The following is a 13,874-nucleotide window of genomic DNA, read 5'->3' as shown; positions in this document are numbered from 1 at the left end:
GACCGTCTATAAAAAATGCATTTGATCTTTTTCTATTTGCCCCGCAGGTCATGGTATGAGTTTTTCCTCTATTGATAACCAATTTCCTGTCCCTAATAAAAACAGAAAATCTATCAATCAGACGTTGTAATCCAATAGGGGTCCTAGATAGTAACATGGCATCGTCCGCATATAACAATACCGGCACTTCAACCCCATTAACCTGGGGGCATCAGCTTTAATAGTTTTAAAAAAAACATCAATTTAATTAATAAATAGGGTAAAAAGCAGGGGGGCAAGGACAGAGCCTTGTCTAATACACCTTTTTACACTAAATTTAGGGGTACACTCTCCTTTAACGCCGTAGCGCACGCTAGTTTGTAATTTTTCGTAAAGACGGGCCAAGAAGAAAATTATACCCTCCGGGGCCCCAAGCTGTAACAGGGTTGACCATAAGATGGAATGATCCACCAGATCGAAAGCACTACTTAAATATGCGAAGCAGAGATAAAGGGAACCCTGTTTAGCCTGGGTATATTTCCCGATCAACAGATCTAAATTTATACATTGATCGAGTGTTCCCCGGCCTTTCCGGAAGCCATATTGGGTACTAGACAAAATCCCAATTGCCTCCATCCATTCTTCCAACCTTACCAGCAGTACTCTACTCATGATTTTAACTGAGGAGTCTAATAGAGAGATAGGGTGATAGTTTTTAGCATACGATCTATCACCCTTCTTGTAAATCAGGATTATAATAGACTCACCCCATCTCATGGGGGCCCGCTGCATACCGCTGCGTTGAAAATAATTGTTAATATAGGGCTCCACAGTGCCGGAGCAGCTTTGTAAACATCTGTAGGGACTCTGTCCGGCCCCTGGGCCTTTCCCCCCTTATTAGCACAAATGCCTAGTCAAACCTCCGCTACAGTAATATCCAGTGGCACAATCGGCCAGGAGCTACAATTTGTTTCATAAGAATGATCGGATTTAAATATAGTGGAGAAATGGGATACCCACGCCTCACTAGAGACATTAGAAATAAGCTCGGGATAGAATCATCCTTAAGGAAGGGAGAGTTGACCGTAGCCCAAAAAAGGGCACAGTTGGACTGTTCCGCAGCCTGTGTTAGTATTTCCCATGTCTGCTGTTGCAGCTCTCCCTTTCTACGCTTTAGGGCAGATTTGTAATCTAATGTCAACTGGATGATCAATTTGTGTTCCCTAGGCCTTAACGTCAATGCATGTTTTAGTTCAGTCAAAAGTGTGGTACAGGTATGGTCAAACCAACCTAATTTATTGTTGGGTTTCACTTTACCAGGCCTAGTGAATAAAACATCTATACGTTTATTAATGGCGTTAAAAATATGTAAAACCCGATCAGGATCATTATCATTGTTTAGGATAGAATTAATTTCTCCCAGACTCCCTTTAACGATGGAAATTAATAGTTCCTCAGATTTTTGACCTTTCAACCTCAGTCTTACACCATTCGGCCTATGTGGTTCAATGTTCACCACTGTTCTCCCAGGGGGGACAGTCCTGCCTCCCCAAATTGTGGTTTCTAGGGTGATACAATTAAGGTCACTCAAGGAGGTGACTTCAATCTTAAGGGCGAAACAATAGGGGACAATGTTAGAAGACACAATAAGATGGTCAATGATAGAACTGGTCTTCCAACTCTTAAACGTGGGAATAATCTGGTCATTTTCATCGTTTAAGTATTGTAAAATTTCCAAGTCATGGTCTCCCATAAATTTGTTAAGTAATTCGCCATAAATATTATGGCGAAAATGCAGGTCATCCATTCCAGTGTTACTTTTGACCCCACAAACCTTTTGGGTAGACATTTCACAGATTGGGATATTAAAATCGCACACCGATATAAAATCAAAGGAAACATTTGAATCTGCAAACAAGTTCTCAATAGCAATGGCCAAATCCTTCACAACTTGCTGTCGAGTATTATCAAAGATGTTATTGTAAAAATTAAGTAGAAGTACATTACGACTGTGCTTCTCATGCAACCAGAGAATCTGTACATGGGCCCCCACACTCACATATCTTTCTACAATCAGGGACTGGTTAATAGAGAGTAATGTTAAAAGGCAACCTTTGGCTCTTCCTGACACAGTACCCTGCGCTAATAAGTGGTATGAAACAAAACCCTCGTAGTTAACAAGATCCGTACACCATGTTTCTTGAAAACAAATATTATCGTGTGAATTAATTAAATTCATCCAGCCCAAAATATCACCTTTAGAATTCAACCCAGCGATGTTCCAGCTAACGATCGATATCCCATTTTTGCCACAGATGCCGGTCATTATTGGTGTGGGTACTTCTAGTTGTACATCCCCTGCACTTTGATCATTATCTTGTCTACCCCTTTCGTCTGCCACCATACTTGGAATAGATGTATGTAGAAGCCCAGGGCCTTCAGATAGTTCCCAGTCTTTATCAACCTGGCTAGTGGGCACCGCCACTGTGCTAATATAAAAATCCAGGTTAAGTCAATCGTTTGCATCTAAAGTACTTAGGGCCTGGTATCGGTTCAACACAGGTACCTCAAACATGGGGCGCGGATCAGTACATCTACTTGGGGCAAAAAAAACTCTCTTATCTCTGTCAGCTGGTTCATGAATAATGTGGCTATGAAAAAGTCAAGTGGGCCTAAGCTAATACCTTTATCAGAAAATGGTAACGAGGCCGCTCTTATCAAGGTGGTTGCAGGATGTGAGGGTTTTTAAAATTAACACTAATGCAATCACCCTCACTACTCTATCTGGAGTTGCCAAACCAATTAACCCTTCTGGTGGTGAGGATCTGATTAGAATAATTCATAGGGAACCCACATTGTCAGTTGAGCCAGAATACTGTTTTGTTTTTAAGAGAATCATGTGATTCCAGCTGGTTCTGTTTCCTATTCTGTTCCAAGGGTGGCACATTTGTTAAGACAGCCACATACGGGGCACAATTGGGAGGTAGGTTGATAGTATTACTCCGCTTAACTTCGGTGGATGTCTGGCCACTCTTAGGTTCTACAGCTACCTGGTTCTTCTTACCACCGGTTGGTTGGGTATTATGCTCGCCTGCTACTATCTTGTCCATCTCCCCACTACGTTGGACCACAGTATTAGATATACCTAGAGCAACATTACTAACCCTGTGTCCTTCCACTGCTCCCCTCGAACTTTTTACCAGTTCACTATGGCCAGATAATTGGTGACCTAGCCTAGAGAATTCTCTAGAAAGGGAGTCTAGCTTTTCGGACAGGGGTTTAATTAGGCTTTCTATTTTAGTACCAATCATGTTAAGTATTTGCTCGTTCTGCCCGTCATGTAATTTAACTGTGCTAGGGTTACCCAAATGCTCCTCTCCATCTGATATACTTTTAGGCAGTATTTTAGTATCCCTGTTGTTATTATTTCCACCTCATTTGGTTTTAGCTTTTCTACAGCCCCTCCTAGTTTTAGGAGCTGGAGACCTCAGGGTTGAGGTATTAGATATATCAGCTAGTATGGTAGGTGTTGTTGGTATTTGGGCTGAGACCTTCGGAGATGTACTAACTAAATTACTAGACTCTCTACTTTCTACAAGAGGGACTAGTGATGGTGTTAAGGGCATTGGTGGCAAACTACCTGAGCCCAATGAAAGTCGCCGTTCTGTTCTATCAATTTCATTATTAATTACATTTACTGCTCTTACCAGATAATTATCGAGCTTGCACTAGCCTGCTCAAGGGGGGTCTTATTTCCCTTCCGCTTTGACATGGTTACAGGAGATAACAAAACACAAGTTGATTTCAAATGTACACAAAGCTAATCTGATTGAAATACTAAAAAGAGGACCAAAATACCTCATAGTGTTAAAATTGGGGGAATAATAATCAAGTCCAATATAGAAGGTTCATCATACCCTTACAGTGGTGGCACATGAAAGTCTTACTTCGCCACTGTTGAAGTATCCAGAATTGGAACAACCAAGGGGTATGGCCCAACCCAGCCTCATCCGTCTTTGACGGCCCCAGATGGCCCACCCTTTGCCCGGGCTTAGCCCGACGCCGCCCGCGCCCGTCACACGTGGCTGGAGGCGTTCCACAGGTTTGTAGTGCCTCCGGGCGCAGGCTAGACCGTCACTGGTGTGCCTGGGGCACCTGGGGCACCTGGGAACTGGAGTCTCCTGCCGTTTCCCGCATGGCGATGGTAATGGCGTATTTGAAGCCCCGCTGCCGTTCCCTCATGGCGGGAGCTTTGTTCAGCGGAGTCTTGTAAGTTAGAGCCCCCAGAGCACTCGGCGCTCCGCAGATTTGTAGCGTCTCTGGGCGCAGGCTAGATCGTCACTGGTGCGCCTGGGGCACCTGGGAACTGGAGTCTCCTGCCATTTCCCTCACGGCGATGGTAATGGCGTGTTTGAAGCCCCGCTGCCGTTTCCCTCATGGCGTCAGCTTTGTTCAGCAGAGTCCGGTAAGTTAGAGCCCATTGATGAGGGCTCATACGCTAGTGAACCCGGAACCCAATTTCTCTCACTTTTGTTCGCTATATAAAGACATAAAACCCTGTCTGCATTTGTGCAAGCCTGCAATGGGTTATGGAGTCGCAATAGCACTCAGATATTTGAACAAATCAGGTGCCCTTGCGAGAGTTCTCCTGTCCAGATTGCCCCTCTGCTGCCTGTCTACCTGCTACCCTCTGCTTGTGCCTCCTCTGCTTGTGGCTTGCCTTGTTTTGCCTTTTTTGCTTGTTTTTCTGTGCTCTGTTTTGCCTTTTCTGTTCGTTTTCCCTCCTCCATTTTGTTTGCCTTTTCAGCTCATTTTTCTGCACTCCATTTTGCTTTCCGGCTCATTTTTCTGCCCTCTGTTTTGTCCTCTTCTGCTCAGTTTTGCCTTCTGCTCGAATTTCTGCCCTGTGCTTTGCCTTTTCTGATTGTTTTTCTGCGCTCTATTTTGCCTTTCTCTGCTCTGTCATTTTTCTGCCCTCTGTTTTGCCTTTTCTGTTCATTTCTTCCCTCTTCCCACCCTTTCCTCAAGACCTGGCTTTCTGGAAAGGGGAGACCACTCGGTCACCCCGAAAGTATGGCCGGGTGCCCCGAATACCCGGGAAACCGTTGCGGGCGGGGGGCGTGTCCCGGCCGGTATGCCCATAGCGCCCCCGCCACCTAAAAGGGTTGTCCTAAACACCCGCCCGGAAGTCCGTGGACCTATGGGCGGGATGGGGTCGCGGCCCCGCCTTCCCGCTGCTGGATAAAAGGCGCGGGAATCTAGGGAAGCGTCCTCTTGTTCCTGCGCTCTGAAGGCTGCACCACTCAGCGCTCGTGAGCCCTCAAGGGAACAAGCTGCAGTTTTTTGAATGTGTAATCTTGTTTTTTCTGTTTCAGTCATCAAGGCATAGCTGGGGTACGAGTCGCGGCTGGATAACAGGCAGAGGTAAAAGCTGTACGCAGATATGCCTGGCAAGAAGAGTGGAAAGAGCTCCGAGATGGAACGAATGCTGCGCACATTGGTGAACCAAGTGCCGGCGATGGACAGAAAATTCGGTAAAGTAGACCAGCTGGGTCGTGGCTTAGAGGCCCTCCGGAAACAAGTGGAGGCCCAAGCGGGGCCCTCAGGGCGACCTAAGAGAATCGTGGGGCCTGCTTTGCCAAACATTACCACAGGGGGGGATAAGGGGAAAAAGAGGAAGGGGAAAACGGTTCCTAGCGAGGCCCCAGTCCCGATGGAGGTCCCACTGGTCCCAGTAGCTCCAGTGTCCAGCCCGGTACCCACACCGGATGGGGGATTGCCAATCCCTGTGGTTATCACACCGCTGGGTGACAACCAAATGCCTCCCAAACTAGCGCTTCAGTTGGCGGCTGTGTTACCCTGGTTGAAGAAGGGAGCGGGGGGATCCGCGGCTGTGGAAGACCCAGCTGAAGAAGCTAGGCTGATTATAGAGCAGCTAAGGCAGACAAGGGGTGCTGGAACAGCGAACGTGCCTTCTATTTCTCCACAGGTGGCGAAGGTGGACGTTGTCGAAAACCAGAATAAGTCAACGGACATGGCTGGAGGGGCGGCGGAAGCCGGTAAGAGATCACTCCCAATGATGGGGGAGGGCGCGGTACCCTCAAGGAAGGAAAGCTTGGCGCAACATATTCCCATAGCCACTAAGGAACTGGTGTGGGCTAATAAATATATAAACATGTTTTCATTGTTGACTGACCATCGAGAGTTAGAATATGCCAAGACTCAGAAGGATTTATGGCACCCCAGTGTATGGCGGGCAAAAATGGCAGAATTCAGGGTCGAAGAGTCCATGATGAATTGGATCAGGGCCTATTTTTGTAGCGATTATCGCTGAATGAACACCGGAACTGTTGAGTGACCTGGCTTGCTACCAGAGCAGGATCACGAGCTTCCATGAGAAGTATGGAGGAGAAGAATGGAAAGGGTATAACATGGCTTTTAGAAAAGCGAAAGAGTTTAATGAAACACTGACTTGGGATTGTTTGGATACTGTATCGTGGCATGCGCAGCTCTTGCCGGGATCAGCGGGTGGTTCAGGGTCAAACACAAATGGCTCCAGGGCCTTTCCACAGAAACAGCCTCAGCCCTTTCGACCAAACTACGGGGGGGAGTCTCAGCCCAGATCAGGCGGGAACGGAAATAAGCGAGGGGTGTGTTGGGGTTTCAATAAGGGGACGTGTAGCAGGCCGCAAGGAACGTGTATGTTCAGGCATGAGTGTTCTAGTTGTGGTAACACCTCACACCCCGAAATTAGCTGCCGATCCAGAGCCAATGGTACCGGAGGTAAAGGGGGTACAAAGCAGGATTGATACGGCGCCGCGGAAGTCCACACCATCGCCCGTAGATATCCTGGCTTTGACCCCGTGGCTGAACAAATACCCTGATCATGCGTCCGCCGGGATCCTGCGAGATGGCTTCTCATATGGCTTCAGGATTCCGGCGGGTGATTTTCGGGGGGCCCCCTCATGTAAGAACCAACTGTCAGTTCAGCACAACCCGGTGGTTGCCGCCACAAAGATAGCCAAGGAGGTTGGCTTGGGGCGGGTTGCAGGACCTTTTTGTGACCCACCAACGGCCGATTTTGTGTGTTCCCCATTAGGGGTAGTGCCTAAAAAAGACCCGGGGGAGTACAGGCTCATCCATAATTTGCCGGCACCAAAGGGGGCTTCCGTTAGTGAGGCGATCGATCCTGACATTTGCAGTGTGAAGTATCCATCTTTCGATGACGCAGTGGTAATGTTGAATCGCTTAGGCCCCGGTGCATTGTTAGCAAAATCGGATATTGAATCTGCATTTAGGTTGCTTCAATTACATCCCCAAGATCAGCACTTGCTGGGTTTTACGTTTCAGGGGAAATACTACATGGATATGTGCATGCCAATGGGTTGTTCAATTTCGTGTGCCTCTTTTGAAATGTTTAGCTCATTTCTGGAGTGGGTGTTCTCGAAGGCCACAGGGCACCAACATGTGATGCATTATCTTGATGACTTCCTGTTTCTCGGCCCAGCGGGCTCTCGGGACTGTGCACGGGCACTGCAGGATTTCTGCGTGCTCATGCAGGGTTTCGGGGTACCGTTGGCGTGGAGGGTTGCTTCCGCTTGCCGGCGGAGAAGATCTCCAAATTCAGGGCTTCCCTGTTGCAGTGTCTTCGGAACGAGAAAGTGACACTGCACCAATTACAGCAAACAGTGGGTCAGCTTAACTTTGCCTTAAGGGTGATACTGATGGCTCGCCCTTTCTCACAGTCCATTGCCCAGGCCATGATTGCCCTCAAAGAAGGGCACCATCGCACGAGACTGTCGGCCGAGGTTCGCCAGGGCATGCTCATTTGGCTGGCATTCCTGGCGGACTTCAACGGCTGAATAGTCTGGAGCAAAGCCCCGGCCTCGTTGGCGGAACTAGGCTTATGGACCGACTCGGCGGGCAGCGTGGGGTTTGGCGTGATCCTTGGAAACCGTTGGTCGGCCCAAGGATGGCCATCATGGTGGGAAACAAGCGGTTTGACGAGTAACATTGGCTTTCTAGAGCTCTTCCCCATCTGGGTGGCTCTGTCGGCATGGCCGGAGGAGTTCAGAGACCGCTCAGTGGTATTTTGGTCCGATAACATGACTGTGGTTGAGTGCATTAATCAGCAGGCAGCACGCAGCAAATGGATATTGCGATTGTTGAAGGAAATTGTGTTGAAATACTTGAGATTAAAAGTACAATTCAAGGCAAAACATGTGCCGGGTGTACTGAATAATGCAGCTGATGCGCTCTCTCATTTCAAAATGCAGGCTTCTAGGGATTGCTTACCCTCAGCGGAACTAGTGGCAGCGCCATTTCCCGAAGCATTATGGCAAATTGGCGCCCCGGACTACAAAACCTCGTGGCAGCCAGTTTAGCGCCCAGGACAAGGAAAGCTTATGAAGGGGCGTTCCGCTTGTACTACGCCTTTTTGGGCCCGGCATGGGAGCATAGATGGGGTCAGGAGGGGTCCTTTACCCAATTTTTAGTGGCACTTCATGAGGAGGGCCGGTCGGCGGCAACCGCCACTCGGTATGAGGCCGCCATATCGTTTATGGCTCAGCTCCAGGGGATCAGGGACCCGACGGACTCCTTTAGGCGCTGCGTGGCTGGCGGCGCTTAGAAGGGTGCAAAAAGGATAACAGGCACCCAATAGGATTTACAAGTTGACCTCCTTGTTGGCTAAACTGGAGGAGACATGCTCCTCACCTAGCGAGGTTGTACTGTTCCGGGCAGCGTTCGTGTTGGCTTTCTATGGGGCCCTGCGGGTGAGCGAACTAGTGGCTACCAACAAAAAAAGATACGGAGGGGGGTCTCCGCAGGGATCACACGCAAGTGAAGGGGGATTCTCTGCTGATCACGATAGCCAGGTCAAAGATGGATAAGGAGGCCCAGGGGAATAGCATTGTGTTGCAGCGCACTCCAAGTAGTCCCTGTTGTCCAGTGAGGCATGTTGAGGCCTACCTCAAACAGAGGTTGACAACGTGGGGGGGGCCTTGCTGCGATATGAGGACGGCACCCCGTTAACAAAGTTTCAGTTTCAGAGGGTGCTGGCAATCACAATTGCAGCTGCGGGTTTGAACCCGAGTGATTTTGGGACCCATTCATTCAGGATAGGGGCCGCAACAGAAGCAACGGCTGGGGGTCTGCGGGCAGATAGTGTTAAACAATTAGGCCGCTGGTCCTCGAATTGTTTTAAACGGTACGTGCGGCTGCACATGTTGTGAGTTACTGAAGAAGTGCACTCACGCTTGTTGTCTTTTGTTTCGATTACAGTTTCACGAGCCAGTGACGCAGGGCGGAAATTGGGACCGGCCCAGTGTCAGCCAACCACCACTTCAGGAACAAGGAATGGAAGACGAGTGGTCTGGGTCGTGGGCCACTCATACGTAAGGCGTGCCGGGGACATATTCAAGGCAGGTGATGCGATCCACACACCTGAGGAATATGGTTTCAGGTTGTCCTTCCATGGGAAGGGCGGCCTGTGTATTGACCGACTACAAAGTTTTGTCGAAGAATTATTAGGCCGGCACAGGTCACCGCCATCTGTAGTCATAGTGCACATTGGGGGCAATGACTTGGTAAGGTTGGGCAGACGAGCTTTAATTGAGCACATACTTTCTGCAGTTAGTTGGTTAGCAAAGACGCTCCCGGGATGTACAATAGCTTGGTCTCACATGATTCCAAGGAGGGTATGGTGGGGTGGTTTGTCCACAACAGCGTTGAACCATTCGGTAAAGAGGGTCAACAATAAAATAGGGAAATTGTTTCGCTCTGCTCATCTTCAAACCATATCTCATGGGTGCATCTGGGGCGACCACTGTTATTCTGATGATGGGGTTCACCTGTCCAGGGTGGGGAATGACTTATTGATAGAAGACATGATAGCTTGGCTAGTGGGGTTGAGGAGACATGACCTATAGGAGGTGTGGGGGGGCCAGATAGTCGGTCAACTATCTGGCCTGTGGCGGTAAGGTCATGATCGGTGAGCAGTGATTTTAAGGTCCCTAGGGGGGGCGCCACCCATTATGGATGGGTCGCCCAGGGGGAGACGGCCATAGGCCCCTCCCAGGGGGAGACGGCTATATTCCCCTCCCCAGAATTTCCCGGGGGCCGGATATCCGCTCCGGCGGAAGAGAGTGCGGGGAAAGGGGGGGAGTCCATGCTGTCCTTCTTACGGATACCCTGCATGGGAACTCGGACGACCTTAAGATGGCGTCGAGTGAAAGGGGGCCCCCACGACAAGGGAAGTTACCGTTGGCTACGAGGGTAAAGTCCTCTGCGCATGCGCCACTCACACGTGAGGGCGGGAATTTGGTGATAGGGACCTGACACTGGTTAAGACCTTGCCGTTGGCCCCTAATGTTAAGATGTACAAATTCGTATGGAATGCATTATGTCATGATGTTAGACTCGGTTAGGAAATCTTTGTATTAGAGATTTGTTAAGGTTAGCCTGAATACCTGTCTTCATCAAATGTAATGGAAGTTGAATTTGTACATGATACATGAAACGTTTTTAATTTAAAATTTAAAATTTTGTTTCATATTTTAATAAATACGGCCGGGGGGGGTCGTGAGGCCCCCCACCTTCCAAAAGTTCAAACTGTGTCTGTCTCCTCCCATTGGGATTGGTGGTGGAAGGGGTGGGGGGCATCCCGGCCCATACAATGGTGACCTCGCATCCTAGCATCCAGATACCCCTAGGAGTGATAGTTGCTATGCTCAACAAATGCTGATTTATTGATCCATTGATTGATTGAGTATGTCTTCCATGGGGAGAGAATAGGGCAGGTTCCAGGTAGAACCAGGAATCTGGAAGGGAAAGAAAGAAAACAGTGGCACAGCAAAATAACAGATGACAACTAGCATGCAAGTGTGGGGTAAGAGTCACAAAGTGTAGAATGGTGGTATATCACAAATATTTTTTATCCATTTTTGTCCATTCCTATTTCATGTCCTTTGTGGTTAGATGAGCTGGTGTTAGATGGAGGACACTTTCACACTATAGTATTAAATCAGGTTTCAGGAGGCGGTGATGTGTGATAACAATGTTGTGGAGTAGTGTTGCATTCTGTTGCTCCTTCTGCTGCTTTTTTTTGTGCTCCAATATTGGGATGTTTTGATGTGTTGCACTATACTTGTGTTGCCTTGTATTTTCGCTGGGTTATTGCATTGTTCCCTTTTATGTCTTTTGTTACTTTACTACTATGTGAATGTTATTGCTAGGTTCTGTTTTTACTGTAGACACATCAAAATAGTGCTAACATATTTCCAGCCAAATGCAGCATTGACAAGAAGCCATTTGCTGTTGCCTACAGTGCTAAAAAAAGCACTGCTCCAGCTGTTCAACTATCGAAAACACCAGCCAGTCCCGAATTAAGTAGCATGAGCTGGAGTTTAATTGGACAATTTCTTACTTCGTATGATAAGTTCAATTCGCTGGATTCAGGAATAGGGAGCCTGGTATTCAGCAACACAGCATTCTGCAATGCAGACAACACTCTCCTTCAAAAAATGCTTTGGGTCCCTCCCCTTATTTATTTATTTATCTTGCAAATGAAGTATTGTAGTCCATGCTGCAGTCTCAAGAATAGAGTCTACGAACATTTGAGCAGCCTTGCTAGGGCGGTGCATGTTTGGGTACTTACCCATTTCTATCAGTTCTAGCACTGTGAGTCAACCTCTGACTTGCCAGTGGTTTAGAACCTTTAGTTGAAGCGCTGAACATTTGTTCTCTTTTCTGATGTGTTTCACCTCAAAGTGCCCAGTGTCTGCCAGCATATAAACTGCATGATCACTCCCGAATGACATCACCCCTTGCCAGTCCACTGACAGCACTCAGGTATAGCTCTTATAATACACTTCAATATTGCAGCAATCCCGCAAATTCAATCTGAGACCTAGAAATAGGGCCGACAATAATCCAAGGGGCACATTTGAAGTGTTTTCCAGATTGCCCAGCCACTAATGAAACCATGGGGAAACTTGAACTAAGCACCTTGGGGGAAACTGCTACCGTTTTTTACGTTTACATAGTACAACTAGATTTCTCTGGGAATTTTTGTTATTGTTTTCTCTACAATTTCAGTACTATGTATTTTCCTATTTATAAGGATGCTACTACAGCGCAATAGATCTCCCCGAAAAGGTCTGTGGGCACTCCCTGTTTATATATATATATATATATATATATTTATTTAATGCAGTTTTATATGATGCAGACTATACCCAAAGGTGTCATAGCGCTTTGCTTTGATATTGTGATAGAGTATTTTTGTCAGTTGGTTTTGTGAAAAGCTGTACCTCTAGTTTCCCATCTGATTCAAGATATTTACGAAAATATGTTTATCTGCAGGAAAATTCTTGCAAGTGGCAACCAACCAGTGCCCAAAAGCAGGAGAGACTGATTATTTAGTCTTGATAAAGGTGGCAGAGTATCAATGAACGCCATCGAAACACGTTGACGCTACTGCTGCACAATCAAGAAACCAAATCTATCCTGTAGACAAGATATAAAGCAGGTCCAGGTTTAGATTCTGTGAATATTAGGTTTCCAGATGTGCAAATTTAAAGACCAATAAGGAGTGTCTGTTTGTCTCTCCCCCTATGTGACATTTGTCTCTTTTTTTAGCCAACCAATGTTGATGAAAATCGTTTGTGAGTCAATGTGTTTTTAACTATTATGTGTATAAATGATGTTAATGAAATTGTAAACTGTTTTTATGCTGGTGCGAAATGTGTTGTTTTTAAGAAATGTAATATACAGAAAAATTCCCTTTTTTTACTAAAAAATAAATAAATAAATAAATATCAAAACTATACTGTTATTGTGTGGGTGAATTATAGTGTGCAGGACTTATTGTATGTGTTCAGGTGACATAGACAATCATAAAGTTTGTGTAACTTCAGTTGTCCGCCAAGGGAAGAAATCTCCTTTTTTTACTGTTTAAAGTACCCTATTCCTCTGGTGTGCTAAGGGGTCACTCTCACATTTCAAAACGCTTTACAATAGAACCAAGTACGTTATATAAGGAGATTAACAAACTAACAGCTTACAAATACAATCAGGATAATTAAAAAAGTAAAAACAAAGTAAGAGGTGGCAACATTAGGCTAATGAAGGTATAGAATACATATTTAAAACATTAAGCTCAAGTAAATGCCAAACTGTCTTGAGGGTCATGAAAAGGGGTGAATTAATCTTGGAAGTGTCTTTGGAAGAGAAGAGATTTAAGACCTGTTTTGATAGTAACGATAGAGGTTGTAGTTGGGAGGCTTGGAGGAAGTGAGTTCAAGGTTCTAGCCGCAAATATCTAGGTACCCATAAAATGAATTTTCCTGGAGAACTTGAACTCATCTCTCAAGTACTAGGACCCTTCACCGGACATTCGTTGCACTCCCCTCTCTTCCACTAACCAGGGCCCATGCTGCTCTATACCGGTGCTTGTTGCCACAGTAATTCCTGAGATTTAAGAGAACAGGCAGCTCTGTGTGTGTGGCCACCTGGGAAGGACTGAACGCGAGAATGCAGTGCCGGGGAAACTCAAAGAGGTGAGAAAATAGTCAATACTTACGCAAAGGAGTATTGACAAACGTAAAACACCTTACACGTGCTTCTAGGACATAGCGCCATGCCACATCCAACTTTGTGACTGTTGAATGAAACAACCTGAGAACACAAAACATTGCGATTACGAATAATTATGCATGCAAACTTCTTTAAATGTTTTTTTTCAACCTGCAGAAAACGATTAGTATGTATGATAAGTGCGCTTGCAGGATTACATTATTTTCTCTGTAGTTTCTTTAATCGAACATTATTTGTCAAATGTTAACATTTATTCAAGGCAAGGACTATTCTTTGTTGTGCAGGACCAAGCGGGCACC

General features: G+C 46.5%; 1 protein-coding gene across 1 annotated transcript in view; it reads right to left on the bottom strand.

Annotated features, from left to right (window-relative positions):
- The window catches only part of LOC147706965 (cysteine-rich venom protein-like), a 183,847-nt gene that overhangs the window by 59,746 nt on the left and 110,227 nt on the right, over positions 1–13,874 (bottom strand). The window contains exon 5 of the mRNA XM_086925604.1: positions 13,562–13,656. Within this exon, the coding sequence (XP_086781730.1) occupies positions 13,562–13,656 (95 nt within the window). The remainder of the gene's footprint in view (positions 1–13,561; positions 13,657–13,874) is intronic.

This window comes from Lissotriton vulgaris, chromosome 6 (assembly GCF_964263255.1).
Source record: "Lissotriton vulgaris chromosome 6, aLisVul1.2, whole genome shotgun sequence".
NCBI classification, from domain to species: domain Eukaryota; kingdom Metazoa; phylum Chordata; class Amphibia; order Caudata; family Salamandridae; genus Lissotriton; species Lissotriton vulgaris.
Note: the sequence above shows the minus strand (reverse complement) of the source record. Positions and strands in the feature narration are given on the sequence as shown.